Consider the following 26998-nt stretch of genomic DNA (forward strand, 5'->3'; position numbering starts at 1 on the left):
TGTAAACAATAACACGTGTGAACGAACGATGGAGCCAACAAACTCTTCAGTTTACTCGTCAGCTGATTCTAATATCGACTAATACCGTCGATATGATAACTAATACCAACTATTACGTTACGAGATCCAGCGAAAATGAGATGGGTAGTTGATGAAATCCTCTCTAGATGGCGGTTTTAACAGAAAGTGACGGGAGTGGGGAGCGAGTGGAGATCACGTGACATACGACGAGCCGCCCTGCGAGCGGCCGTAGCCAGCCATTTTGATTAGTAACATGGCGTCAGCGGAGATTAATATGGCGTCCTCAGACATAATAACCGAAGTGGAGATTCAACCAGATATCCAGGAAGTCGAAATCGAGACTATACCAGTGGAAATACCCTGTGAAACTGTAGAAACGACGATCGAAGGGGAGGATGGGCAGCCCATGATCGCATTGCAGTCTCTGCCTGAGCCAGGGCGTGAAGAAATCATATTGCAAACGCAAGAAGAAATAGTTGGTGGAGACCCACTGAGCGTTTACGATCAAATACCAGTGCCAGACAACGATATTTATGTTGAATCAAGCCCGGGACCTTCCAGGAAAGGTCCCAAAAAAGCGCGTAAGGGCGGTAATTCCAGATTTAGAGCCCCGGATCACACAATATTTGGAGACATGGGGACGGAGACGAAGGCTAGGAAGTGGGAGCAGAAACAGGTGCAGATTAAAACACTGGAAGGCGAGTTCTCCGTTACGATGTGGGCATCGGGAACCGATGACGGTAAGTTTGTTGAATATTCCTGTCATTTGAAATAATCCTCTGAAAGTAATAATCCCGAACCTGTAAAAAAAAGACCAGACGCATGGAAAATTTTCGACGCACACACGCGCGTCGCGCACTTCCGGTTTCCTGTGATCAATACCGCGTTCCTGCCACACGTGTAATTTAAAAAACTTGACAAATTCACGAACATTTTAACACCGGCGATTTTGTTGACAGTCCGTGTTGTTTGTTTTGATCGGAGGAACGCCATTATGCTGTCAGGGGGCAGCCATATTTTGAAAATGGCTTCTTTTGCTTGCATCGGCCATTTCGAGATGATGGCGGAGGAGCCATCCGGCAAATGAACAAAGGCCATAAACGGGTGAAATCTTTTTTCTCATGCCCCCTGCCCACAATGCTCAACTGTATCGATGACATTCCGTCTTAAGATTCGTGCATTTACATGTTTAGTGCGTCAAAGATTCGATTTGGAATAGAGTTTCATTTGCCTCTTAATAACATATTTTATATTAACATGTATGTCGCGGTGCACTGGGCGTCACGTTGGTAGCCATATTAACTTTTACCCAAGACACCTTGCGGGTTGGCGTTCCGAGAGGTTTAAATTTGAATCACACTATTTCCAAATTAAGCTTAAGTTTACATAGAATTCGTAATCACACTTAAACGAAAACTAGCCTGTATCTTCATGTACGCAAATCAGTTTTCCGTAGTCGAACATCTGCATTATTATTTCCAGCGTTCAAGCTTTTGTCTTTAACTTTAAATATTCCGCTTCTCCTAAACTGACTTAGTTATAAAATTACATTCAATTATGCAGAATCAAATCGCCAATTGGAAATAATCCTATTTGCTTATGGACTGGAGAAACTATGGAAGGTGGAATCGCTTGTAACAATTGCTACTTGCATGCCAATTTTGTCTTTGTATCGCAATCTATTCGATACAAATATGTTGATTGAGTTCCAAGTATGCAAAAACAGATAAAAGTATGCTCAAACGTCAAGAATAACATGCCTTATTTCTTCGTCATTTATTTGGAATTTATAATAACTACAAAACAATTTTATTACATTATGATGCCACAATGTCAGTAATTGAAATATACACAAACTTTTTGCTTGGAAAGAAAAAGTCATAACTTGGCAACCATTTTCATTGTCAATTTGGCTCTTTGATGTAATACATTAGATTTCAAAAAATCGAGAAGCATTTTAATTGTTTAACTAAAAGTTTCCCATTTTTATGAAAATACCTCAATTTTCCTTATTACAAATGAAATAGTTTTTGGGTCATTGCAATCAAATGCATTGACAAGCCATGCCAAAGTGCTAAATTTGCAGATGTGTACAATTTCAGCGTCATAAAGTTTATTTTAATCATTGATAGGTGAAATTTTCTTGCTCATTTCACCTGCACATTTCTAATTAGAACTAACAAGAAAAGAAATTTGTAAGCTTTCAAAGAATTTCAACTGTTCGTTTGACTGTTGTGATAGAAAAAATATAACTATTTGATGATAATAAAAATTATTGTGGAATCAGGATGTCTAGATATGTATGCAAAGTTTTATTGAGTTATTATAATGACATAAGAATTATGCAAAGGATGTCAGGCCATCTCCCTTGTTTCTTACGCAAAAATTTGAACAGAACGATAGCTTTTGTTTGGGTTTGCTTGTTTGTTGTTGTTAAAGGGAGTGTCCTATTAGCGTCTCACCTGGTGGATGTTCCAGATGAGGGTTCCAACCCAGAGCCCGATCCAGACTACACAGAATACATGACTGGCAAGTCTGTGGCAAAATTCAACCACTCTGGTAGTTCGGTTTCTGACGGTATGCCAGGTCTTGATCTTTCTGATCCGAAACAATTGGCAGAATTCGCACGCCCAGGCCACAAATTAAAAGTACGCAAGCCGCCCAGCATAGATGGAGTCGAACGTACTATCGCCTGCCCACACAAAGGATGTACGAAGATGTTTCGTGACAATAGCGCGATGCGCAAACACCTTCACACCCATGGCCCCAGGGTACATGTATGCGCTGAGTGCGGGAAGGCCTTTGTTGAGAGCTCCAAGTTGAAGAGACACCAACTTGTCCACACTGGGGAAAAGCCTTTTCAATGTACCTTCGAAGGATGTGGAAAACGCTTCAGTTTGGACTTTAACCTACGAACTCATGTTAGAATTCACACAGGAGATCGACCTTACGTTTGCCCTTTCGACGGATGTAGCAAAAAATTTGCTCAATCTACGAACTTAAAATCTCACATACTGACTCATGCAAAGGCTAAGTAAGTATAACTATGTGAAAATGATCTTTCACTGAAAAATTGGCTTAAAACAGTATGAAATTTAGTAGTGTAAACCCAGAATTAATACAAGTGATATCCTACTGGATTTTATGAACGCGATTACAAATAACATTAAGATAGTGCAATTGCAAATCACCAGTAGAAATTAGTTGGAATAAAATGACTGTCAGCATTTATGCAACAGACAAACAAGAGTCATGACACACAGTTGTATGCTAGACGTATATTGGTAGAAAACTTTCGTTCGAAGTGCATCTATTTCCGAAAGCATGTAGTTGATATTGAGATGTTGCTGAATCAATGTTATTAAAAAATCCATTAAATCTTGATTTTATTTTTCAGATCTCGCAATGCTATCGGTAGACAGGTATCACAGATTCAATTACAGCAACCACAATTTGTTCAGGTGGAAGTCGCTGATGTAGATAACCAACAGTTCATCGTGTATGCTGATTAGCCCCTCTAAATTCCCTATTCCCTAATGACCCCATTATAATTATCATAGCCTTTAATTATTAACCCAAACAGTGTACATATTTACAAGATGCAGCGAGTGATGAGGACAGGAGGGTACTAAAGCTATTAGCTATCTTAAAAGTTTGAATCAATTGATCAATAAATACATCTGTGCTACGATTGATTATTAAAATGAAGAAAATAAAGAATAATCACAGTAAAGGAAGCACCATAAACACAAAAAATCAATTAAATTATACTGCTGAACCAGAGTACCTATCAAAGACATACAAGATAGTTTGCGTGGTAAAATATGTTTGTTTACATTTTTATTCAGAATTAGGTTTTCAGATTCAATGTCAGTCTTTATAGAAAAATTGGTAAACTGTGAGAATTTCACGAAAGTTGAAACGTAAAATATTTTCTATTTTCAGAAAGACTGCTTAGTTTAAATTTGTTCAATTAAATCATATCTATATTTATACGAATAATGTAATGAATAAATATTTTCACATATTTGACTATACAAGCCAGAATAGCTGGATTGCTTACATCTATCTCGTATGTCCCATGGTGCCATTGATCTGGGAATAAATGTTCAAAAGCTTGAATTAAAGAAATACATCATTAGTTCATTATAATTAAAACATGTGTAATGGAAAAGAGTACGTTGAGATGATGTAATTTTACACGTAGTATAAGTAGATACGAACGTCGTCTTGATCTGAACAATTACACATGCTAATTTTTATATAAAATATCTCTATTGAAAATCTTTTCACGTTCGATGAAATGGGGTATTCAATATGAATAAGAACAGTGAGTTTTAGGTACATGATCAGGCTTGCTGAAAAGTTGAAAATAGAAAAATCAAGTTAATATTTTGTGGATTCCAGTATGAAATATTTTTAAATGCTAAGTCTACTACAATGTGAAAGTTTTTCCTGATTCGTATAATATACTCAAGTTTTTTCATATTACGTTTTGGAAATGGATTGATAATTATGTGGATTGTGCATACTTATATAATCATATCGTCAAGTTTTATGTGATTTTGTACACACACCCTGTTTTTATTACTGCCAGTTGTAAGAATAGGATGAAACACTGTGTCAATCATGTACTAGCATGCTGATGCAAATTTGATTGTTTTGTTCGTTAGTATGCACGATCCTTATAGTCGTTTATTCTGAGCTATTTGAGTGAAATATATTTGTCAGTTGAGAATAACTAGTGTGATTCTTGAGGTAAAACAAAATATAATTGATTAATTATCAATAATAGAAAACAAATGCTCAGTGTTATATTTTTGATTCATCACGGTATCAAATATGCAAAAATAGCTGGTATGTTTTACTAATTTTTGGGGATTGGTTGCTAACTATAATTCGTTTAGCAATAAATAGAAACGAACTACCAAAATTAGCCTACTGATCAGACACCAGTACAAAGGAAAAATAAGGTCTAAACTAATAGCAGTACTAATTGAAAATATTCTTTTTGAGATGATAAAGCTAAATCTTAATTATCGAAGTCAAGAGATTTGTGCATTTATTCTCAGTGATAATGATGCGAAACACTTTTATCATTAACAATAAATAATTAAAACCTAAAAAAGAACACATGTTAAAAAGATGGAAAGGATAAATTTTATTCTATGTAATAATATTATTACTATTAAACTTAATGATATATTTAAGTTTGTCAATTTATATGAAATGAGATGAGAAAAAGTAAATACAAAATAATGTCCGTGTTTAGTTATTATTCGTATTACATGTGTTGTATCATTTTTTGTGCATTGATTCAAATGTTATTGTTCATAGGAATTGTTGAGCAGTACCATATTGAATAACTAATCAAACAGGTAAGAGTGTTTTAATGATGTATGTTCAATTTTATGCACATACATGATCATATGCCCCATTACTTCTCGAATATGCGATTGAAACATTGGCCGTTGAATATCAGTATTAATTGTCTTTCAATCTCAGCCTTAGAAGAGGTGTCAAAAAGCTAAAAAATACCGTACCAATTTAGATCTTATTTTACATACATAATTGATTTAAATCATATCCTTGTAGTTATTTCTACGTGCCTGTGGGAGTTAAAAATTTAATATTCACTGTCAATCAGTCATTAATAAATGAGGGCTAGTTTTGATAGTATGAAATGGGGTAAAGGCCAAAGTGGCAGATGCTTTTCAATCTAATTTTATTAAAACGAGAGTGAGCACTCGAAACAACTTTATTTCTATTATGAATACTATAAATAGGTATGAACGCGTTTGCGGTAGTCAGTACTGAACTCACGTATATACGTCCCTTGGATTGTGTTCCCGATGCATTGAAAGTTACAGGGTAGTCTGCTACCGCTTGTTTGACATGAATCGAGCTAAGGCATGCAAACATACGGCGGGTCCACAGAAGTGTTACGATAATTGTGCGTGTGTGTAGGCTGTCTACCAGATGTTATATTATGTACATTGAAAGAGAACGATAAAATTGAATTAACACGCGCAGAAAATTGTGTATTATACACTCTGCACAGAGTTTCGGATAAAATGTTAAGTAACACCCGTATTCATAGTCCTTCCTTGAAGAACACGGATTCCTTGTTCTCATTTCACGTTTCATAAACAAGGAATCCTTGTTCCTCAAGGAAGGACCATGAATACGGGTGTAAATATCGTAATCATTGAAATTCGTACGACATTATGAAAGCTGGCCCACAGATGAAAATGATTGGTTTTCATCAGTTCAATGAATTGACACTAGGCAATCAGGTACGAATATCTTCAGGGATATATAGTCGGTGCTTTGACGTATTTTTGTGTATACGGCGAACGGCGATTGAACAAGTTGAGAGAGCGGTAAAGTTTTGCAGTGGCGTGTCACCCTCTGTGCTACATTTATTACAAATATGGCTACGTAGCAGAAAAAAATGCATGCAAAAACACTTGTGGCAATATTTATAACTTTTGATAAATCAGCAAACAGTCATAGAACTCGATATTGGTGTGGTAGGAATTATCGAAACGTATGATTGGGCATCGACGTAATTTTTAATAGTACAAATATGGAGCAAAGTACGGTTCTCTGGATGCTCGCACTGGTAATGTTATTCGGTTCATATTTGGCCGGATCTTTACCTCTAGTTGTCAACTTATCTGAGGTAAGTAAAATATCTCTCCAATCGCTTAAGTAATCTTTTCATAATTTACGTTTTGAAGTGTCATCTGTTCACGCTGTGACATCTGTTGCACTTAGTGCCCAGCTGAAACAAAATATTTATGTCCGGATATATAAGCATCGATCGATTACTTCAGTGATTATTTTTATTTCAAGTAATTATGCTGAAACTAGCAGATAATACGTCTGTAAGGCTTTCAGGGAGTGAGCAAACGATAAAATATCATACATTGAAAAGGGTTCCCTAAGTAATCCTGCCAAGATTGATCGTTAGGTCATCCCCTGGAACCTTTCCACCTGTATTACCTGTTGACTGTTACCTGCTAGTTTCAGCGTTATTTTTAAGTATTCTCATACATTCATTATTGCATACTACATTATTATTATTTTTATTTTCATCAATTTCAGGATAAATTACAGCTTGTCTCAGTTTTGGGAGCAGGCCTACTTGTCGGAACAGCTTTAGCTGTTATTATTCCAGAAGGTGTGCGAGCTTTATTCAATGCTGGAGGTAACGAAGCCCATCAGCATGGCAGCGGTAAGACACCGTCAGATCGAGAGTGCATCAGACTGGCCAAAAATTTCTATATCCCCGTCTTGTATTTGGAATATATTCAGTTGAGGCAAAAAAAAAAAAAAAAATATATATGTATAAGAATAAAACAAAATTCATTTGCTATTGTCAAGTGTTTTCTATCCCAGGCATAGGGTAATTATTACTTGATTATTGTGCATCTTATTTTTTCAGGTGACCTCCACAGCCTCATAGGTATAACACTGGTACTAGGTTTTATATTCATGCTATTAGTGGATCAGTGTTCAACCAGAAATAATGGAGAAGGTGGTAAACCTACAGAAAAAAGCCTTACGGCTACATTAGGCCTAGTAGTTCATTCCGCAGCCGATGGTGTTGCATTAGGAGCTGCTGCTACCACGTCACAAGCTGATGTCGAGATGATCGTCTTTCTAGCTATTATGTTGCACAAGGTATCTATGCTGTTTACATTTGCTTTCATATTCACAGGTGATGTAAATTCAAACAAACCTTCTTTCAACCTTACAACTGGTGGATTGTGCTATTTTTCTTTCTATGCTGTTTATTGATTTAATGTAGTCCTCTCTACTTTTTAAACAGAATAATTCAGTTCTGCAATTATTTTCGCTTGCACTCTTTTGTTACTTTATGAAACGAAGCTTGTACTGCAGCAAAATTACTTTTACAGGCACCAGCAGCTTTCGGACTTGTGTCTTTTCTATTACATGAAGGCGTGGATAGGAAAAGGATACGAAAGCATCTGCTAGTATTTTCTTTGGCAGCTCCTTGTCTTGCTCTAATTACCTTCTTTGGCATTGGAAAGGTAAGCCAACTTGATACATTCTGTTTTGATGTGAATCATAATAACAGTTCCAATTGTTTGATTTTTAGGAGGGCAAAGAAACCTTAAGCAGTGTTAACGCGACAGGCTTAGCAATGTTGTTCAGTGCAGGGACATTCCTTTATGTAGCTACTGTTCACGTTTTGCCAGAATTAATGGTGAGAGGAAGTTCTACCCATTCGCATTTACCAACTACAGAGGGTGGATCAGTCCCAGTGGGAGGACTCAAATCCAAAGAATTATTGGCTCTAGTAGTTGGCTCATTATTACCAGCTTTGATTACAACCGGACACCATCACTGACCATAAATTAACAATCTTATTGGCATGATTCCATTTAATTTTTGTTTCTTGAAATTATTTGTATCATATTACAAAAATGATATATTATCTTTAATCCACACGACTGTTCGGATATTTGTTTACTACTTATTGTTGCAATGTGTAAATTAATACATTACCGTACTGTAATTTATTACATCCAGTATCGTGCAGAATCATCGAAATTCCATACACACATCATAATTCACGCACATTGCTCAATTTTTTATTCTATATTTTAAGAACCATCAAAGTTTAAGTAGCGTACATCGTTCAAATTTTTACTTCGATTATCAACATAGGTATACTTTATGAAAAACAGCGCGGTATTCATAATGAAGCATACATATTCTAATTTGTATGTTTGGTTGTATGGTTCGATTTTACTTTCTTACTTATAGGTAGACTTCCTGAGATGAGCTATTATTTCTCTCAAGTAGTTTAGCGCAGGAACCAATAGGTGTTGGATATTCAGGTTATTCAGGTTATTGGTGTAATCAGGGTTATTTATTACTTTACAATGTAATGTCTGTACAAATGTACAAACTCTTCATCTTATTTGGATATATTTTTTTTAATGCGTTTTAATTCATTTAGTTTTTCCGTGGTAGATATAATTTCTGTACAAATATTACCGCACTTACTACTCAACTGCGCAGTTGCCTGAAAGCGTTTTTGTGCATTGCGTAGATTTTGTGGAACAAGAACTCCGAACCACTTAATTGGATCTGGAATTTCTTTACCTTCATCATTATGTTTCCTATTAATTACATCAAACTGTGGAATGCTTTCCTCATCCAGTTCTGTTTGAACCTTGAACAGTGATTCAAACTGGCCTGCTTCAGTAGGTACTTGCAACATTCCAATATTTTCCATACCACGAATATATCGGGATTTTGCTAATTCAATGTGACCATCTCTTAATATCTCTTCCATCTGCAGCGTCACAGACACTTTTTCTTCCATCAACTCTAAGCTTCGCAGCGTGAATTTGTCCAAAGCTGCGCATACTTCGTCTACACTTCCATGCATATTTTTTCACCTTTTAATAAGAAAAAAAGGGAACATTACAGTGTCTGTTTGCATAGCTCCATGTTTCAAGAAATTCTACACAGACCAGTCAATGTTGACCACACAATAAACTTCAACATAAATTCTCATTTTCATTCATAAAATAATCTAAGTTTTCCAAGTAGTGACGTGAAATTTGTATGTGACGATACTCGTGTAATTCACTTTGGGTGGTGTATGTTGCATTTTTCGAGACATGGAAGAGTATATATAGGTGGGGTGAGAATATGATTCAATGAGCAACGAAGTTTCAATTAAAATACTAGAATTTGTAAATTAATTTTTTTTTGCAATATCCCCAAAATATTCAAGGTTTTGTATAGTTAATATTAGCTGCTATTCGCAAAACAAAAAATCTTGTATTCACGACGTATGTACATTTTAGTAAGAAAGAAGAATATATTGCAAGTTGTCTTAAATCGGTAGTGAAAATTCACTGAATTTTTTCTTTTACTGTAGCGCGTATCATCCATAAGCTGCCGTGGTAGTAAAGTGTGCTGAGAGATATAGCACATAGTACATAGTTGTATCATGAGTGGCATAGGTAAATATTGAGATACCTGTTTGAGTTATACACATACCTAGGTATTCCCTGAGCGATGTAATAGAGATAGAGATACCCATTTGAGCTATTTCTTTTGACTCGGCTAGTGTGCACCCCAGGTTTATTATACCTATTAGTTTAGTGTAATAGTGAAGTTCAATGGGAGCATTAGATCTCAAGTCCTACTAACGCATGTTTTCTAACCTCATTTAACCTAAGATAATTTGATCATAAAATAGCATAAATGACACAAATAAGTAAACGAGTGAAACCTGAAAGCGGAATAAAATAAAAGCTATCTAATAATTATTGAATACCAGAAATTGTGACGATCAGGGACAGACGGGCTCGTTACGATTGTTCCAAATTTTGCGAACTCGGCATTAAGTTTGATGAAGGGCATGGGTGAAAGCAGGTGATAGCTCAGTGTTGACAGTTTTCGTACACTGATATGTATGCATATCAGATTTCTTAGCTTGGCCACACTGATCTCTAGTGGCGACACACCTACCTAGTCATACCAACCATGATAATGTGGTCATTCAAAGACCGATTCTTGATCTCTGTCTGTACCACTCGTAGTACGCTGTACTCTCTCTCGGCGCGTGACTGCTGCAGAAGCTTATGGGTGTGTGAAGTGCTTGCGGCGCGCAATCAAAGATTTTCTAAATACGACATTGAAAAATGAATGCATTTTTATCAACCAAGGGTTTGCTCTTATCAGTTGGATATCACTTCTGGATCAACTTAAAATAAAATACCTGTAAATTATTAACTCAACTGCCGCTGATCTTGCATTATTTTCTTTTCAAATTGGAGCGATTCTCGGATGTTGACAATGAGCCTTGAAAAACAGTTGTCGAAATTTTTCGAGGAGTAATCATAACAAAAAAAAGCACAGCCATATTAAGTCTGAAATAAGTTAGAGCGGTATTTGTTTATTCACTCAATAGCATTTACATTATGAAAATTATTACCGAATAACAAACACTATAAACTCTTTACTTTATACATTGTCTTAAAACTACTATGCGCACATACTATTTAAGCCATATTCAGAAATAATAATAGTAAATCAGAGAATATAGGGCGTATTCATATATTTTTTATAGTATGTTCTGGCAGTGCCAACAGCTATTTTATATTCCGCTTATTCCAGTGAGTTGTTGATGAGATGTTTTACTTCCAGTACATTTTTAGTACTGACGATGCATTGCATTATATCCCATAAATTAATTATGGCATATTAAACATACGGTGTTGGTAAAACCAAGAGTTACTACATTACCATATACGCGGTTGAATATTATTGACACTCTGATTCAATTTTGAATATGACTGATTTGTAATAAAAATAAAATCAAACACAGTTCCTCGCTCTTGCATCAAACATGTGTCTTACACTTCTCCATTAAGCAGTTTCTTATCAAACAAAAATTCTCCAATAGGACCATAAGTGTCCATCATCTTTTGAAGAGTTGTGTATTTTCCAGCGAGATCACGCTGCCCTTTATATTGCTCATCTAGGAAATCACCAGTAAGCCAATCTACCAACTATAAAAGAAAAAATACAGTGTTATATTGACAGAAATAAATGTTTTACAGAAGAATTCTAAATATGTTACAAATCGACGATGTATATATTATATTTTCTTAGAAAAGATGCGATGACAACCAAGATCAGAGGCTAGATACAAAAAAAAATATGCTTGGGGTCTACAATGAGCACCGTGACTGTGATGACAGCCTTCAATATTTCTCAACACTATCTTGTACGTGCAGTTCTGTGAGTAATGATATAAATTCTTTTACGCAAGAATCCATAATCTATCTTTATCATAATTAATTGATAATTTGTACATCGTCTCTTGAAAATTTCTAGATCGATTTATAGAGATAGAAGTTGTATGTGCTATACTACGTCATTTTGTAACAATGTTGAAGTAGATTTAGCACAATAAGCAGCATTAAAAAGTATATAGCAATTTTATTTAAGATATGATACTCACATGATAATCATTCTTAGCATTTGCACCTGGATTTTCGCAGTGTTTAATTATACTTCGAATATTTGTTGTAACGTCAACTTCCGTTGCGAGAGCACTTTTAAGTGCTGCTGCTCCATCAGCCCATGTCATTGAAGACACTTGCTAAAATAGAACGGGTGAACAAAACAACGATTTTTTGTATTATCATTGAATCTATGTTTCATTATTTAAAAATTCATTTTGTCAATAACTACAAACGTACCAGCGGGAATGTTAGTAGTTGTTGGAAGTTCTTGGTTACATCTCCACGCATTAACAGATATTCAATAAGTTTGATCGCATGTTCACGTTCTTCATCCGCGGCATGTGAGAAAAACTTACTGAATCCAGGTCTGCTAATACTATCGCGAGCAAAGTGAGCACTCTGTAAACAGTAAAGTGATTAGAATAAGTGGGCAGTTTTAAATGTAATAAAATAATGGAATTGGCTCATTTACCATAGCAAGATATGTCATAGATGCGGAGATTTCCAGTTGAACCTGATCCTTCAGTCTTTTCGTACACGTTCCAACCATATCCACCCATTTTATATCGATCGGTGCTTCGTTAATTGAACCTTAAAGTAAAATTGAAAAATGATTAATAAATAAATATTAAATGAATGTACCATTGTTCAAGAAGGTTTAATCATTTTTAATTCATATCCTAAAAGCGCTCAAATTCCTAGACCTTGTTTCATGTCAACATGTTTGTGATATCAAATATTTGCAGTTCATTATCTTGTATTTGGTTATTTATTTGTCTTTATGAGCATGGGCGGTTGACTCATTAATAGTTTCCAATGAGGTTGAGGTTGGTAGAAGGTTGCCAACAAAAAATCAGCAGAAAAGAGTACATTTAAACAACATTAAACATAGTAAAAATTGAAATCTTCCAAGCGTGGAAAGGGTGTGCTTATGATTCTTGTTGGAAATTCTCTACCATTTTACACTTCATTAATTTCCGGACAATTGAATTTAGTTATAATATGAAACAGATTTGCTCAATATCTGAATCTTTCCAATAATGATGTACCTATAGTTAATAACATCAATAATAATCTGCTCTTATTTAGATTCAAATATATTCATTAGGACATTTTTTCTCATTCAAGTGGAGAGGCAAAATCGTAAATTACATTCATTTGCACATAACATTATTTGATCTTCATAATTGGGAGAATAATGGATGTATCATAGATATACTTATAAGTAAATGAATATGTTCCATGCAAACCAAACTCAGTTTACCTATAGACGCAATTATGATGAAAAGGCAATTTGATGAGATTAGATTTTAAAAGAATAATAATAACAATTTGCCACTTCAAAAACAGATTTTAATTATTTGATTTAATTTCTAAGATATAGATACTAAGTTGCTTTTAATTACATGTTCAAGTGAGTGATATTTCATAATCGTTTTTTTTTTTTTTTTTTTTTTTTTTTTTAATAACCAATTCTCTTTGAACTGGCTTCTAGGTTGATACAAGATATAGGGAAGATTACACCCTCAATGATACTTTTTTCTTTAGACATCCATGATTTCGTTGATCAAAGAGCGCAACAATGAATTTTTTTGGGGTGTCGTAATGACTGTTGATTCTGTAATAATGGTACGAAACATTCAAATAGTTAACTAACGTTGCTATTTTAGCAAATTTAATTTCTCATCTAATACTGGATGAACGAGCAAGATGAATAATTTAGAATTTTTGGAACATGTTGAAATACATTTGATGTATGATACGAATGAGTAATGTGAAGTACGATTGACTTCAAACTGTCCTCTAATATTTAATCATCCGATCGTATCTCTCTTCTATTTGTGTCGTACAGTTAGATCAATCAATATTAGAGTATCAGTTGCTATCACTTAACACATTCATGACGAAAGATTCGGCAATACTTGTTGAACTATAAATTGGAGTGTTGCAGACTATATGCATTGCTCACTGTGTGGAGTTTGTACCATGGACAATATGTGTTCATAAGAGATCACGTGGAACAAACTTATCAATATTTTTCTTATCTATGTATGGGCAGACACCGTTGTCGACCAATGTGGGCGTTGTTGTCAAGTTGGTTCCAGAATAACAATAATTTATTATAATGATTTTGTACACGGGAAAAACGTCATTCACTAAGCTCCTCCCCTTATTTTAATTCCAAATTATCAACGGGGATGAATACATATACATCTTTAGTTTTTATAAAACCATATATACAAATCTGTAGTCCAATTAGCTGCACCAAGATAAAGTGCGAAAACCAAAAATTTTCTGCAAAACTTGAAACATCTTTCACGGTAAAATTTTTATCATAGTGACGTCAAGTAAAACTTCACCGACAGAATCTGAATATTTTTTGCTACAATTAAAAACCACAAGTCATCCGAATGAAAATATTATAATCAAGCATTGAACACACTGGGATTTATTTTTGATTTATAATGTGATTGTCAAGTGAAAACTGCCTTTGAGAATTACAAATGTAACGTGGCACATATTTTGACTTCATCATATGCTGTACCATTATTCGTAATTATAACCAATCAGCATAAGCATTTACAGTAAATGCATGTGCGCACTATCAAATCTCTGATTTCTATTGAGGTGCCTGTCCGTTACATTCTCCTAATATGTAAATACTGTAAAATAGAATGATGAAATCTATTTGGTTAAACCATAGACTTTATCATGGATGTTTGAATTGAATTGAGTAATTCAACTGCTATACATATTTCAACCGACACTAATCGGATACAATTCAGGTCAAAATTCAATGTCCTCGAGGCATACAATATCTTGGGTTTAGAAAGGGCAATTGTTATGTCCAACCTACCGTAACAAGGCGGTAAGGCTACTACGGTATTGGAATGTGTTATAAAATAATCACAGATTAATGAGAAGTATGATAGATTCTATGCAGTAGTTTTTACATGCATAAACTTTTTCTTATGAACATGTATGCGAATACGATGTTGCAAAACTGACTTGAACTACTATCCTTTTAATTATAATTACTTTTGAAACTCTTCATTCAGTATCAAAAATTCTTGTTGCATGGTAATGAATTAATTAAGTTCAGACAAGTGCTCTTGGTTTAAAAAAAAATATTATTATTATAATTCGCTTGTATTTTTCAACCTTGTTATTATATTGCTGACAATGAGACATGGTAGCATACGGAGTTAATTGACCGTTTTAATTTCAGTTGCAGATAACTGCAGGGATTGGGGGGGATTTTGCAATTGGACGGTATGATCTGTAACGAGATAATGTTATCGTATTATTCAATGTCTGGCATTTGACCTAACAGTGATATGCTGGATTTTTACGGGTAGCAAAATACTGCGCCGCATTTTTCTAATCCAGCCATACGGTGAATTTAATTTTATCGTCTTATTTTATTGTTGGCACACAAGTTAGGCATATAAACAAAGTAGAAAATAGTAGAGTAGTATAGGATGTTTAGCCCACCGGATCAAGATCGAACGTATAACGTGAATGATCAGTAAATAATCACGTAAACTGCAATAATAAGTAGCCTCGCTTCTTGGATATATCAGTACTTCAAATACGGTACAAGCGGCAACACTGCATCTCAGGGCTGTACGAAGCGTGCGAAAACGTTGCCGAACAAGGCGACAAATCGCTCACTCGGATCGGAAAAATCCGTTCACGGTTATTTTTTCTAATCATTTGAATTTTCCTGCGTTTACTTAGGTAAGAAAGAAATGGTAAATTAATTTTACTTACATACTGAGTAAACCCCAGGAGTGATGCTGAAGCAACCCAAAAGGAGTAGAAATCCGTAGATAAAATTCATCGCGTCGATGTACCTCAAGGTGCGCAGATATGTGGGTTAGGTGAGATCAAAGAATATGAGTATCTTAATCGATCGAAGCTTGTCAAACGAAGAGTACCCTTATTTCGAAGCAACCTTTATACACACTGGCATAGAAGGAGGCTTCAAAGCTTGTTCAGATAATATGTGTAACTAAACTCTCGAATCAACCATCAGCGCCTTAAAAACAAAGTACACTGGTACGATGCGATCCACAATGGTTCAGCATGTCATTGTTGGCTTGCACTCCAGAAATTGCTGCGCAATAAAACTGCGCATGCGCTGATATGCGAGACGACCACCCGATTTCAGGAATATTCCCCCCGATAAAGTGTTCATTGTTCAGCAGAGCGTCGAAGCGAGAGTATTCACGCTGTCAGCTGGGCACTTCACGGTTTTTAAGGTACGTTCCATTCTCGCGATTTCCAACTGTTGTGTACCGTGCAATTAATCCTTCATCGGGTTCGAGTATTACGTTGTTGAAAAAAATAAAAAATTGTCGGCATTCAATCAACACAATCGCCCCTCCGTTCGTATTCCGCAGTAGAATATTTTTACACACACATGTATACTACAGTTCATGACGTATCACCAAACTTCAGGGGCGTCACAAGTTGCTTTTAAATCGAGGCGTACTAACGGTCGGTCGCCGTTCATATTCTACTGTTAGTTTCTTCTTGTCATTTGAATACTTCGTCTTCTTTCTTCACAAAGATAGTTTCTAATAGCATTTGAATGAACATCAACATGGTGACATTTCTTTCATTAGAACTATAATTTTTTTTTTTATATCGATCTTACGTTATCCTAGAAGTTTTTTTGCAACCTTGTGCTCGAAGCGAAAGGGAAGTTATTGTACGCGCCCTGATAAATACATCTTTACTTGATATCGTAACTACGAGTTTCTAAACCTCGCAAATCATTTCTGGTCATTTTTGGATCAATGCCTGTTCCTGTGTATTTATACGTACGTAACAAATTTATTGTTCGATAATAAGTGAAGAAACGATAGACCGAAGCCTTATCTATAAAAACGAATGACTGTGTCACATGTCGTATGAGCATGTCGCAAGGGTCCATACGGATACCTATATATTTACAAGCCCATATATATATATTTTTCTATATTGCATGCAACGCAATTGTGATATTGGTTTTATTTAAAGCTTAAAGATGATTTGTGGCCTACTGGTTTGACTTCACTTAACTTAGAACCAAATAAATTTTCAGAAAAATTGGCTGGGCTATCGGTAGAGTTTTTTTTACCAGGATAACAATCTTCAATTCTCGCCAAAAATTTTTACTTCAACAAATAACTGGAATAGTGGGAAGTTTTAGGATTGAAGCTGTTAGCCTAATGGGTTTTTCGAATTATTTCATAAACAGTAACATTTTGATTGTGAGATTAACATTTTATTGTTTCATTTTTCAGCTAATATGAAAGTTTTCGTGGTTCTTTCCACCTTGATGGTGGCTGCTTCAGCAACTTATTGTTACAGAAATGTCAATGAGATATGTAGCAAAAGTCATCACTCAAGTAACGTTACTATTTTATAATAACTTTCATTCAAACTAACTTTGTACAGAGATACAAATTTCAGTCACTACAACGATTATTTGACAGTTGTGGTAAAGAAAGACAAATAATTATGAGCTGAAACTCGATTTGCGTTATTATTATTATTATTATCTAATATATAGTTAATAAATATTATTCATATTTTCTGTTACTTATTTTGCAGGTGATGTTCCATTGAAGAATTGTAATGCCACATATGGACACTTTGATAAAATTCATAGTGAGCTCGAACAATATGCCAATGCTCAGATTGAGGCAAGTTTCAAATACTTGCTGATGTCTAGTTACTTTGGGAATTTCATGAGTAATCGTGATGGATTCAAAGGTTTCTATAGAAAGTTGTCTGATCAAGCATGGGATGACGCAAAAGATCTCATCAACTTTATCACTCAGCGTGGTGGAAACATGAACTTTAATGATGAAGCTAAGTTCTGGAGCGACGATGACGAAAAGGTGAGCGAATTTTTCTCAACGAAGGTGATATTGTTACTTCAATAACTGTTACACGAGTTGTTATAATGTGGCATACTTTATTTTGCATATTTATGTTTGTAATAGGTTTTGCAGATTAAAGACAATCTGTCAGAATTTGACAGTATGAGTAATGTTTTGGATAACTACAAAAAGTTGGCAGACGAAGCTTTGAAAATACATGCAGAAACAGCAAAGCATACTGAGGCAGATGGATCCGTTGCTCATTATTTGGAAGAGAGATTCTTCAATCGGCAAGCGAAAACTGTGCACACCTTGGCTGGTTATGTTAATGATCTCAAGCGGTTCTTTTCGGCTCCTGATGCATCTCTTGCAGTATTCCTTTTCGATGAATATTTGCAGACAACCATGTAAATTTTTCCAAAATTGTAATGTCATCAATTTATTTTATTATAATATTTAGATGGCGATGATGACAATACAGATTAGTTTTTTACTTTTTGTTCTCTGTAATATAGACTAAACAGTTTACTTCATTACATTGATTTCAGTGGATTGTAGTTGACCCAGTAACTAGGGCAACTAGCTGTGTCAAACTACATTTACACCACATATTTGTAAAAGGTACTGATGAAATGAAATAAAATAAAATTTTGTAGCTTAACTAGTGCAAAAATCTCTATTTCTACCACCTGTCTTGACTATCGAAATAAACAGACGTCTTGCCTGAATGAAATGCAATGCTCCACTAACAACAAGTTATTTTGACATTGATGTCAAATTCAAATATTCTATTGTATCAATTTCATTACTACAAATTAAATTCATTATTCACCAGTAATTACATTGGATTTCATGGCTTGAAATGCCTGCTTATCTTATACGTACATAAAGTTGAGCATTTTCAAATGATAACGTCGTATTTCTCGTCTTCCGTTACAAATAATGATTAAAAAAGTTGAATTATGTTGTCTGAATTTCACAGTTGTGAAAATTTCACATAATACCCATGTGTATAAATAAACTTGAGATGTACATGACTGTATTTTCGTTCAATTGCATGGGTCGTGTCATACCGTACCTTTCCCCAATCTATTTAATTTGCTTTCAAATTCGCCAATTGAACGAAAAAAGACGAACCAAATTATTTTTCATTAAACTACTACGGTATCTACATAACTAAACATCCACATTGAAAAAGAAAATGATAGTTTTACGCCATCGGCTAATAAAATTTTGAAATACTGTGTTCAACTGTAATATACTGTATCTTGTTTGTACAAATGTCTCGGGTGATGAGTGTTCTTTTTCTGAGCATTCAATTTTCCATTGTGATCCCTATCATTTGGATGTCCATTTTCTGTACATTGATAAGTTGAAATCTGAGAATGTCATGTTTGAGATAACATCACTGTTTTCTGACTCGAAACTGATGGACCTGTTAATGTCCTTGATATGAGTTTATTTATTTATCTATCGCTAGCTGCTTTTGGATACCTCGAACCTAACAGTTCGTGTAGGTACCTGAGTCTAGCCAGCCATATACAACGGATTCTCTAATTATTATTATATCTTACCGTTCCTTCTGCCTAAAAATCGATGTTGAAGCATCTGGCGCCCAACGAATATCTTTTGCTATTGTTTACTTAAATTGCCTGAGCGCGAACAATGGACACGCGATCTCTTGTGCTGTCTCCGTAAGCTTCTCGCAGCTATTAGTAGCTTAATATGGCATATACATAGTTCAAGCATACGTCATGTATCTAGTCTAGAGAATTATCGAAGAACAAATATTCTTGATCGAATTGACGATTTGGACGATATTAAAACTGGTATATTTCGGCTGTCCGTGCATCGATCGTATTGATGTAGAGTTTGAATGAAAGCTCTTAAAATCTGGAATCGTAAAAAACCTGTTAATCATCAAATTTCATCATGAAAGGGGAAAATATGTCATAATATTTTCACCGGGGAAGTTGAAACGCTTCTCACCGTCGTTGACGGAAGAATATAAAAACAGCTGCCCTTATGGGCTTTGGTGTGACAATCGAAAATCGTCATGCGCTTGCGCCCCTTGAGATGTTCCGACGGCAGAGTTGAGAACTTATTGCAGATCATCAGAGTTGCCGATTTCGACATGATGCTGGCTGCATTCACCTTCCGAGCAACACAGTCTTCGCAATGGTAAGCCCAAGCCAGTACTTTGCCTGTGTTTACTTACCAACTTGTCGGTGATACAAGAGATTAACAATGAGAATAAATTTCTTCCGAAATTCGTAGCAAATCAGTGATTTAATTGAAGTATAAGTACCCGAGAGAAGAATTTATACATAGATCATAAATAATAATGGATCACATGTAATAATGATGCAGAGACCGAAGAGTATACATATATGGATATGCGGTCCATGTACGATATTGATATAGATGATCCATTTACGATTAATACGTAATGCATACTGTAACTTTCATAATTTTCCAGGAAACAAATTATATTATCTACAATAATACGGCTATAATATGAAAATTGAAGAATTATTCATTTCGAAATGGGATTCTATTCGACACGCGTTCGATGTATTCCATAACATTAATATTCATAATTATTCCAACAACTTTTCATTTGCTCTCTCGATCTTGAATTTTCATAGGCATAGAATAGAAACGTTGTTTTAGCTGGTCGCAAGTGAAGTATCTGCGTTGGGTGGAGGGGCAGAATTGTTTTTCGAAAAGTATTTGGATGGAAAAAAATTCAGAGTAACTGTAATACATCACGGATGCGTTGATTTTGAACGAGATGAAACTGATGCTTCGTATATGAGACAGTATTGAACGCTGCGTAGTGATTTAAAGACCTAGAAAGGTAATAGGGAAAGAAAGAACGACGCTTCTTGACATTTCGAGTTTATTTTAACACACATTTGAAAGATACGAGCGAAATTTTTCATCATCCAACTGTCGCAGAACGGCAGCGTTATTAGCCGACCCGTTCACTGAAGAATATATCTTGAGTCAACGGCTGACCATCGAAGGGCCTGGCCGCTTGAGTCTGGAATCGGCAGGAGAGATAAAGTGTGTATTTCTTGTATGAAATGTGAAAACTAAAATCATTATACATCATATCATATCATCATACATCATACATCATACATCATACATCATACATCATACATCATCACACTTGGTATTACAGTTCGAAACCAAAGTTTGAATTTTCGGATGTTCGGAAAGTGACGTCACCAATCTAAAATCGGCTAGCCGAGTTCCTCAGTCTGGTAACAACCGCGCAGTAGAGCGGACGGTTGAGAGTCGCGCTCCGCAAATTTCGAGTACCGGGTTCTCAACCTCCCGGATCCCGCGCTTCGGGTCCGCTACGCGGTGAAACTCGACTTCCAGGATAAGCGCTCCGTGGTTCCTGGTTCATGTTTACAATAAATTATTTCAATTCGTTTTTCGCGCAACCCCAAATTCGGTAGCTGTCAGTCCGCTAATAAAATTTCTCGACTTCCAGGATAAGCGCTCCGTGGTTCCTAGTTCATGTTTACAATAAATTATTTCAATTCGTTTTTCGCGCAACCCCAAATTCGGTAGCTGTCAGTCCGCTAATAAAATTTCTCGACTTCCAGGATAAGCGCTCCGTGGTTCCTGGTTCATGTTGACAATAAATTATTTCAATTCGTTTTTCGCGCAACCCCAAATTCGGTAGCTGTCAGTCCGCTAATAAAATTTCTCGACTTCCAGGATAAGCGCTCCGTGGTTCCTGCTTCATGTTTACAATAAATTATTTCAATTCGTTTTTCGCGCAACCCCAAATTCGGTAGCCGTCAGTCCGCTAATAAAATTTCTCGACTTCCAGGATAAGCGCTCCGTGGTTCCTGCTTCATGTTTACAATAAATTATTTCAATTCGTTTTTCGCGCAACCCCAAATTCGGTAGCCGTCAGTCCGCTAATAAAATTTCTCGACTTCCAGGATAAGCGCTCCGTGGTTCCTGCTTCATGTTTACAATAAATTATTTCAATTCGTTTTTCGCGCAACCCCAAATTCGGTAGCTGTCAGTCCGCTAATAAAATTTCTCGACTTCCAGGATAAGCGCTCCGTGGTTCCTGGTTCATGTTTACAATAAATTATTTCAATTCGTTTTTCGCGCAACCCCAAATTCGGTAGCCGTCAGTCCGCTAATAAAATTTCTCGACTTCCACGATAAGCGCTCCGTGGTTCCTGGTTCGTGTTTACAATAAATTATTTCAATTCGTTTTTCGCGCAACCCCAAATTCGGTAGCTGTCAGTCCGCTAATAAAATTTCTCGACTTCCAGGATAAGCGCTCCGTGGTTCCTGGTTCATGTTTACAATAAATTATTTCAATTCGTTTTTCGCGCAACCCCAAATTCGGTAGCTGTCAGTCCGCTAATAAAATTTCTCGACTTCCAGGATAACCGCTCCGTGGTTCCTGGTTCATGTTTACAATAAATTATTTCAATTCGTTTTTCGCGCAACCCCAAATTCGGTAGCTGTCAGTCCGCTAATAAAATTTCTCGACTTCCACGATAAGCGCTCCGTGGTTCCTGGTTCATGTTTACAATAAATTATTTCAATTCGTTTTTCGCGCAACCCCAAATTCGGTAGCTGTCAGTCCGCTAATAAAATTTCTCGACTTCCAGGATAACCGCTCCGTGGTTCCTGGTTCATGTTTACAATAAATTATTTCAATTCGTTTTTCGCGCAACCCCAAATTCGGTAGCTGTCAGTCCGCTAATAAAATTTCTCGACTTCCACGATAAGCGCTCCGTGGTTCCTGGTTCATGTTTACAATAAATTATTTCAATTCGTTTTTCGCGCAACCCCAAATTCGGTAGCTGTCAATCCGCTAATAAAATGTCTCGACTTCCAGGATAAGGTTGCTGGGTGAGTAAAACACTTTTATCATATTTCATGGCAATTGTAATTATATTTCATCTGAAATATTACAAACTTGTCACGTTTACAATAAATTACTTCAATTCATTTTTCGTGCAAGCACATATTCAGTAGTTATGAATAATCTTATACAATTTATTATATTATTAATTAATTAATTAATATTCTTATAATATTTAATGGCAATTGTAATTATATTTCATCTGAAATATCACAAACTTGTCACGTTTACAATAAATTATTTCAATTCATTTTTCGTGCAAGCACATATTCAGTAGCTATGAATAATCTTGTACAATTTATTATATTATTATTTAATTGATTAATTACATTAATCCTTACACAATATTTTTGATGTGTTCCTATACTAAAAATATTCATTAATATTCCAGGTATTACCCGAGGTGGTCGGAGGTGGACGAGGAAGAGGACGAGCTGGACGAGGAGGAGGCGGGGTGGGTCGTGGGAGAGGACCTCTCCTCTCCGCAGAGGAGGGGAGGGGGAGAGGTGTGTGGGGAGGGGGAAGGGAAGGGAAGGGGCGGGGAGGGGCGGGCGGCGGGGCGGGGAGGGGCGGGCGGCGGGGCGGGGAGGGGCGGGCGGCGGGGCGGTGGAGGGAACGGGGAGGGCGGGTGGGGGGAAGGGAGGGAGGGCGGGATGGAGGGAGAGGGAAGGGCCGGGCGGGCGTGTTCTGCTCTATTAACTCTAACGGGCTTGCACTGACATCCGTCCTCCACTCCCTCCCTTCCCCCCGCCCTCCCTCCCTCCCTCCCGCCCTTCCCCCCGCCCTCCATCCCCCCTCCCGGCCACCCTCTCCGCCCCTCCCCTTCCCGTCCCTTCCCTTCCCCCTCCCCGCCCACCTCTCCCCCTTCCCTGCCCTTCCCCCTCCCCTCCTCTGAGGAGAGGAGAGGTCCTCTCCCACGACCCACCCCACCTCCTCCTCGTCCACCTTGTCCTCCTCCTCGTCCAGCTCGTCCTCCTCCTCGTCCAGCTCGTCCTCCTCCTCGTCCACCTCCGACCACCTCGGGTAATACCTGGAATAATAATGAATATTTTAGTATAGGAACACATCAAAAATATTGTTTAAGAATTAATGTAATTAATCAATTAATTAATAATATAATAAATTGTACAAGATTATTCATAGCTACTGAATATGTGCTTGCACGAAAAATGAATTGAAATAATTTATTGTAAACGTGACAAGTTTGTAATATTTCAGATGAAATGTAATTACAATTGCCATCAAATATTATAAAAGTGTTTTACTCACCCAGCACAAATCCTCGTCCTCCTCGTCCTCCTCCTCGTCCACCTCCGACCACCTTCAACCACCTCAGGTTATACCTTGAATAGTAATCAATATTTTCAGTATAAGAACACATCGAAAATATTGTGTAAGGATTAATATAATTGAGTAATTGATTAAATAATTAATTAATAATATCATAAATTGTACAAGATTATTCGTAGCTACTGAATATGTGCTTGCACGAAAAATGAATTGAAATAATTTATTGTAAAGGTGACAAGTTTGTAATATTTCAGATGAAATATAATTACAATTGCCATCAAATATTATAAGAATATTAATTAATTAATTAATAATATAATAAATTGTACAAGATTATTCATAGCTACTAAATATGTACTTGCACGAAAAATGAATTGAAATAATTTATTGTAAAAGTGACAAGTTTGTAATATTTCAGATGAAATATAATTACAATTGCCATGAAATATTATAAAAGTGTTTTACTCACCGAGCACAAATCCTCGTCCCCCTCCTCCTGAATCGCCGAGATTACCCGCAACCACCCCTAACTACCTCCAACGAAAACCGCCAACCACCTCGAGTTATACCTCGAATACTAATAAATATTTTCAGCGTGAGAACAAATCAAAAATAATGTGTAAGGTTTGATATAATTTTTTTATCGACATATTTTACCAAAAAGATTATGAGAAGATTGTAAAGTTATAGGAATTTTATTAGCGCACTGACAGCTACCGAATTTGGGGTTGCGCGAAAAACGAATTGAAATAATTTATTGTAAACATGAACCAGGAACCACGGAGCGCTTATCCTGGAAGTCGAGAAATTTTATTAGCGGACTGACAGCTACCGAATTTGGGGTTGCGCGAAAAACGAATTGAAATAATTTATTGTAAACATGAACCAGGAACCACGGAGCGCTTATCCTGGAAGTCGAGAAATTTTATTAGCGGACTGACAGCAACCGAATTTGGGGTTGCGCGAAAAACGAATTGAAATAATTTATTGTAAACATGAACCAGGAACCACGGAGCGCTTATCCTGGAAGTCGAGAAATTTTATTAGCGGACTGACAGCTACCGAATTTGGGGTTGCGCGAAAAACGAATTGAAATAATTTATTGTAAACATGAACCAGGAACCACGGAGCGCTTATCGTGGAAGTCGAGAAATTTTATTAGCGGACTGACAGCTACCGAATTTGGGGTTGCGCGAAAAACGAATTGAAATAATTTATTGTAAACATGAACCAGGAACCACGGAGCGCTTATCCTGGAAGTCGAGAAATTTTATTAGCGGACTGACAGCTACCGAATTTGGGGTTGCGCGAAAAACGAATTGAAATAATTTATTGTAAACATGAACCAGGAACCACGGAGCGCTTATCCTGGAAGTCGAGAAATTTTATTAGCGGACTGACAGCTACCGAATTTGGGGTTGCGCGAAAAACGAATTGAAATAATTTATTGTAAACATGAAGCAGGAACCACGGAGCGCTTATCCTGGAAGTCGAGAAATTTTATTAGCGGACTGACGGCTACCGAATTTGGGGTTGCGCGAAAAACGAATTGAAATAATTTATTGTAAACATGAACCAGGAACCACGGAGCGCTTATCCTGGAAGTCGAGAAATTTTATTAGCGGACTGACAGCTACCGAATTTGGGGTTGCGCGAAAAACGAATTGAAATAATTTATTGTAAACATGAAGCAGGAACCACGGAGCGCTTATCCTGGAAGTCGAGAAATTTTATTAGCGGACTGACGGCTACCGAATTTGGGGTTGCGCGAAAAACGAATTGAAATAATTTATTGTAAACATGAAGCAGGAACCACGGAGCGCTTATCCTGGAAGTCGAGAAATTTTATTAGCGGACTGACAGCTACCGAATTTGGGGTTGCGCGAAAAACGAATTGAAATAATTTATTGTCAACATGAACCAGGAACCACGGAGCGCTTATCCTGGAAGTCGAGAAATTTTATTAGCGGACTGACAGCTACTGAATTTGGGGTTGCGCGAAAAACGAATTGAAATAATTTATTGTAAACATGAACCAGGAACCACGGAGCGCTTATCGTGGAAGTCGAGAAATTTTATTAGCGGACTGACAGCTACCGAATTTGGGGTTGCGCGAAAAACGAATTGAAATAATTTATTGTCAACATGAACCAGGAACCACGGAGCGCTTATCCTGGAAGTCGAGAAATTTTATTAGCGGACTGACAGCTACCGAATTTGGGGTTGCGCGAAAAACGAATTGAAATAATTTATTGTAAACATGAACCAGGAACCACGGAGCGCTTATCCTGGAAGTCGAGAAATTTTATTAGCGGACTGACAGCTACCGAATTTGGGGTTGCGCGAAAAACGAATTGAAATAATTTATTGTCAACATGAACCAGGAACCACGGAGCGCTTATCCTGGAAGTCGAGAAATTTTATTAGCGGACTGACAGCTACCGAATTTGGGGTTGCGCGAAAAACGAATTGAAATAATTTATTGTAAACATGAACCAGGAACCACGGAGCGCTTATCCTGGAAGTCGAGTTTCACCGCGTAGCGGACCCGAAGCGCGGGATCCGGGAGGTTGAGAACCCGGTACTCGAAATTTGCGGAGCGCGACTCTCATCCGTCCGCTCTACTGCGCGGTTGTTACCGGACTGAGGAACTCGGCTAGCCGATTTTAGATTGGTGACGTCACTTTCCGAACATCCGAAAATTCAAACTTTGGTTTTGAACTGTAATACTAGGTATGATGATGTATGATGTATGATGTATGATGTATGATGTATGATGTATGATGTGTGATGATATGATATGATGTATGATGTATGATGTATGATGTGCGATGATATGATATGATGTATAATGATTTTAGTTTTCACAT

The 26998-nt window shown here is 36.6% G+C and overlaps 4 protein-coding genes and 1 long non-coding RNA gene across 7 annotated transcripts; 3 read left to right on the top strand and 2 right to left on the bottom strand.

Annotated features, from left to right (window-relative positions):
- Positions 1 to 274: 274 nt before the first annotated feature.
- LOC124302711 (transcriptional repressor protein YY1-like) lies at positions 275 to 6457 on the top strand. Of its 3 annotated transcripts, XR_006907758.1 has the most exons (4): positions 275 to 761; positions 2461 to 3055; positions 3419 to 6012; positions 6267 to 6457. XR_006907758.1 is itself a non-coding variant. In XM_046759158.1 (3 exons), the coding sequence occupies exons 1-3, from the start codon at positions 275 to 277 to the stop codon at positions 3531 to 3533; spliced, it is 1197 nt and encodes a 398-aa protein (XP_046615114.1). In that variant the 3' UTR covers positions 3534 to 6045. The 3 variants fall into 3 exon arrangements, 2 of the variants coding, with proteins under 2 accessions (XP_046615114.1, XP_046615115.1); XM_046759158.1 differs by lacking the exon at positions 6267 to 6457 and having other exon boundaries at positions 3419 to 6045; XM_046759159.1 differs by lacking the exon at positions 6267 to 6457 and having other exon boundaries at positions 2500 to 3055; positions 3419 to 6045.
- LOC124302715 (zinc transporter ZIP9) lies at positions 6411 to 11456 on the top strand. Its single transcript, XM_046759167.1, has 5 exons — positions 6411 to 6706; positions 7132 to 7261; positions 7472 to 7710; positions 7947 to 8081; positions 8150 to 11456. The coding sequence occupies exons 1-5, from the start codon at positions 6611 to 6613 to the stop codon at positions 8399 to 8401; spliced, it is 852 nt and encodes a 283-aa protein (XP_046615123.1). The 5' UTR covers positions 6411 to 6610; the 3' UTR covers positions 8402 to 11456.
- Positions 7125 to 7585, bottom strand: LOC124302723 (uncharacterized). Its single transcript, XR_006907761.1, has 2 exons — positions 7444 to 7585; positions 7125 to 7319 (listed from the first exon to the last, which is right to left on the bottom strand). It is a non-coding gene; the product is annotated as an uncharacterized LOC124302723 (long non-coding RNA).
- On the bottom strand, positions 10953 to 16102 carry LOC124302720 (ferritin subunit-like). The gene is made up of 5 exons (XM_046759172.1): positions 15822 to 16102; positions 12520 to 12638; positions 12285 to 12446; positions 12044 to 12184; positions 10953 to 11588 (listed from the first exon to the last, which is right to left on the bottom strand). Exons 1-5 carry the CDS (start codon positions 15889 to 15891, stop codon positions 11433 to 11435), a joined length of 648 nt encoding a protein of 215 aa, XP_046615128.1. The 5' UTR covers positions 15892 to 16102; the 3' UTR covers positions 10953 to 11432.
- A 70-nt stretch (positions 16103 to 16172) lies between these two features.
- Positions 16173 to 18584, top strand: LOC124302719 (ferritin, lower subunit). Its single transcript, XM_046759171.1, has 4 exons — positions 16173 to 16312; positions 17342 to 17446; positions 17652 to 17941; positions 18047 to 18584. The coding sequence occupies exons 2-4, from the start codon at positions 17347 to 17349 to the stop codon at positions 18332 to 18334; spliced, it is 678 nt and encodes a 225-aa protein (XP_046615127.1). The 5' UTR covers positions 16173 to 16312; positions 17342 to 17346; the 3' UTR covers positions 18335 to 18584.
- Positions 18585 to 26998: the final 8414 nt, after the last annotated feature.

This window comes from Neodiprion virginianus, chromosome 4 (assembly GCF_021901495.1).
Source record: "Neodiprion virginianus isolate iyNeoVirg1 chromosome 4, iyNeoVirg1.1, whole genome shotgun sequence".
Taxonomy (NCBI): Eukaryota; Metazoa; Arthropoda; class Insecta; order Hymenoptera; family Diprionidae; genus Neodiprion; species Neodiprion virginianus.

What these genes read in the sequence shown, in the direction of transcription:
- LOC124302711 (XM_046759158.1), top strand. Translation starts at nt 275, where the DNA reads ATGGCGTCAGCGGAGATTAATATGGCGTCCTCAGACATAATAACCGAA. An exon ending in GGCATCGGGAACCGATGACG is followed by an intron (nt 762 to 2,460) that starts GTAAGTTTGTTG and finishes TTGTTGTTAAAG; the next exon opens with GGAGTGTCCTATTAGCGTCT. An exon ending in CTGACTCATGCAAAGGCTAA is followed by an intron (nt 3,056 to 3,418) that starts GTAAGTATAACT and finishes TTTATTTTTCAG; the next exon opens with ATCTCGCAATGCTATCGGTA.
- LOC124302720 (XM_046759172.1), bottom strand. Translation starts at nt 15,891, where the DNA reads ATGAATTTTATCTACGGATTTCTACTCCTTTTGGGTTGCTTCAGCATC. An exon ending in AACTACTAACATTCCCGCTG is followed by an intron (nt 12,185 to 12,284) that starts GTACGTTTGTAG and finishes GTTCTATTTTAG; the next exon opens with CAAGTGTCTTCAATGACATG. An exon ending in ATGCTAAGAATGATTATCAT is followed by an intron (nt 11,589 to 12,043) that starts GTGAGTATCATA and finishes TTTCTTTTATAG; the next exon opens with TTGGTAGATTGGCTTACTGG.
- LOC124302719 (XM_046759171.1), top strand. Translation starts at nt 17,347, where the DNA reads ATGAAAGTTTTCGTGGTTCTTTCCACCTTGATGGTGGCTGCTTCAGCA. An exon ending in TAGCAAAAGTCATCACTCAA is followed by an intron (nt 17,447 to 17,651) that starts GTAACGTTACTA and finishes CTTATTTTGCAG; the next exon opens with GTGATGTTCCATTGAAGAAT. An exon ending in GGAGCGACGATGACGAAAAG is followed by an intron (nt 17,942 to 18,046) that starts GTGAGCGAATTT and finishes TGTTTGTAATAG; the next exon opens with GTTTTGCAGATTAAAGACAA.
- LOC124302715 (XM_046759167.1), top strand. Translation starts at nt 6,611, where the DNA reads ATGGAGCAAAGTACGGTTCTCTGGATGCTCGCACTGGTAATGTTATTC. An exon ending in TAGCTATTATGTTGCACAAG is followed by an intron (nt 7,711 to 7,946) that starts GTATCTATGCTG and finishes TTACTTTTACAG; the next exon opens with GCACCAGCAGCTTTCGGACT. An exon ending in CCTTCTTTGGCATTGGAAAG is followed by an intron (nt 8,082 to 8,149) that starts GTAAGCCAACTT and finishes TTTGATTTTTAG; the next exon opens with GAGGGCAAAGAAACCTTAAG.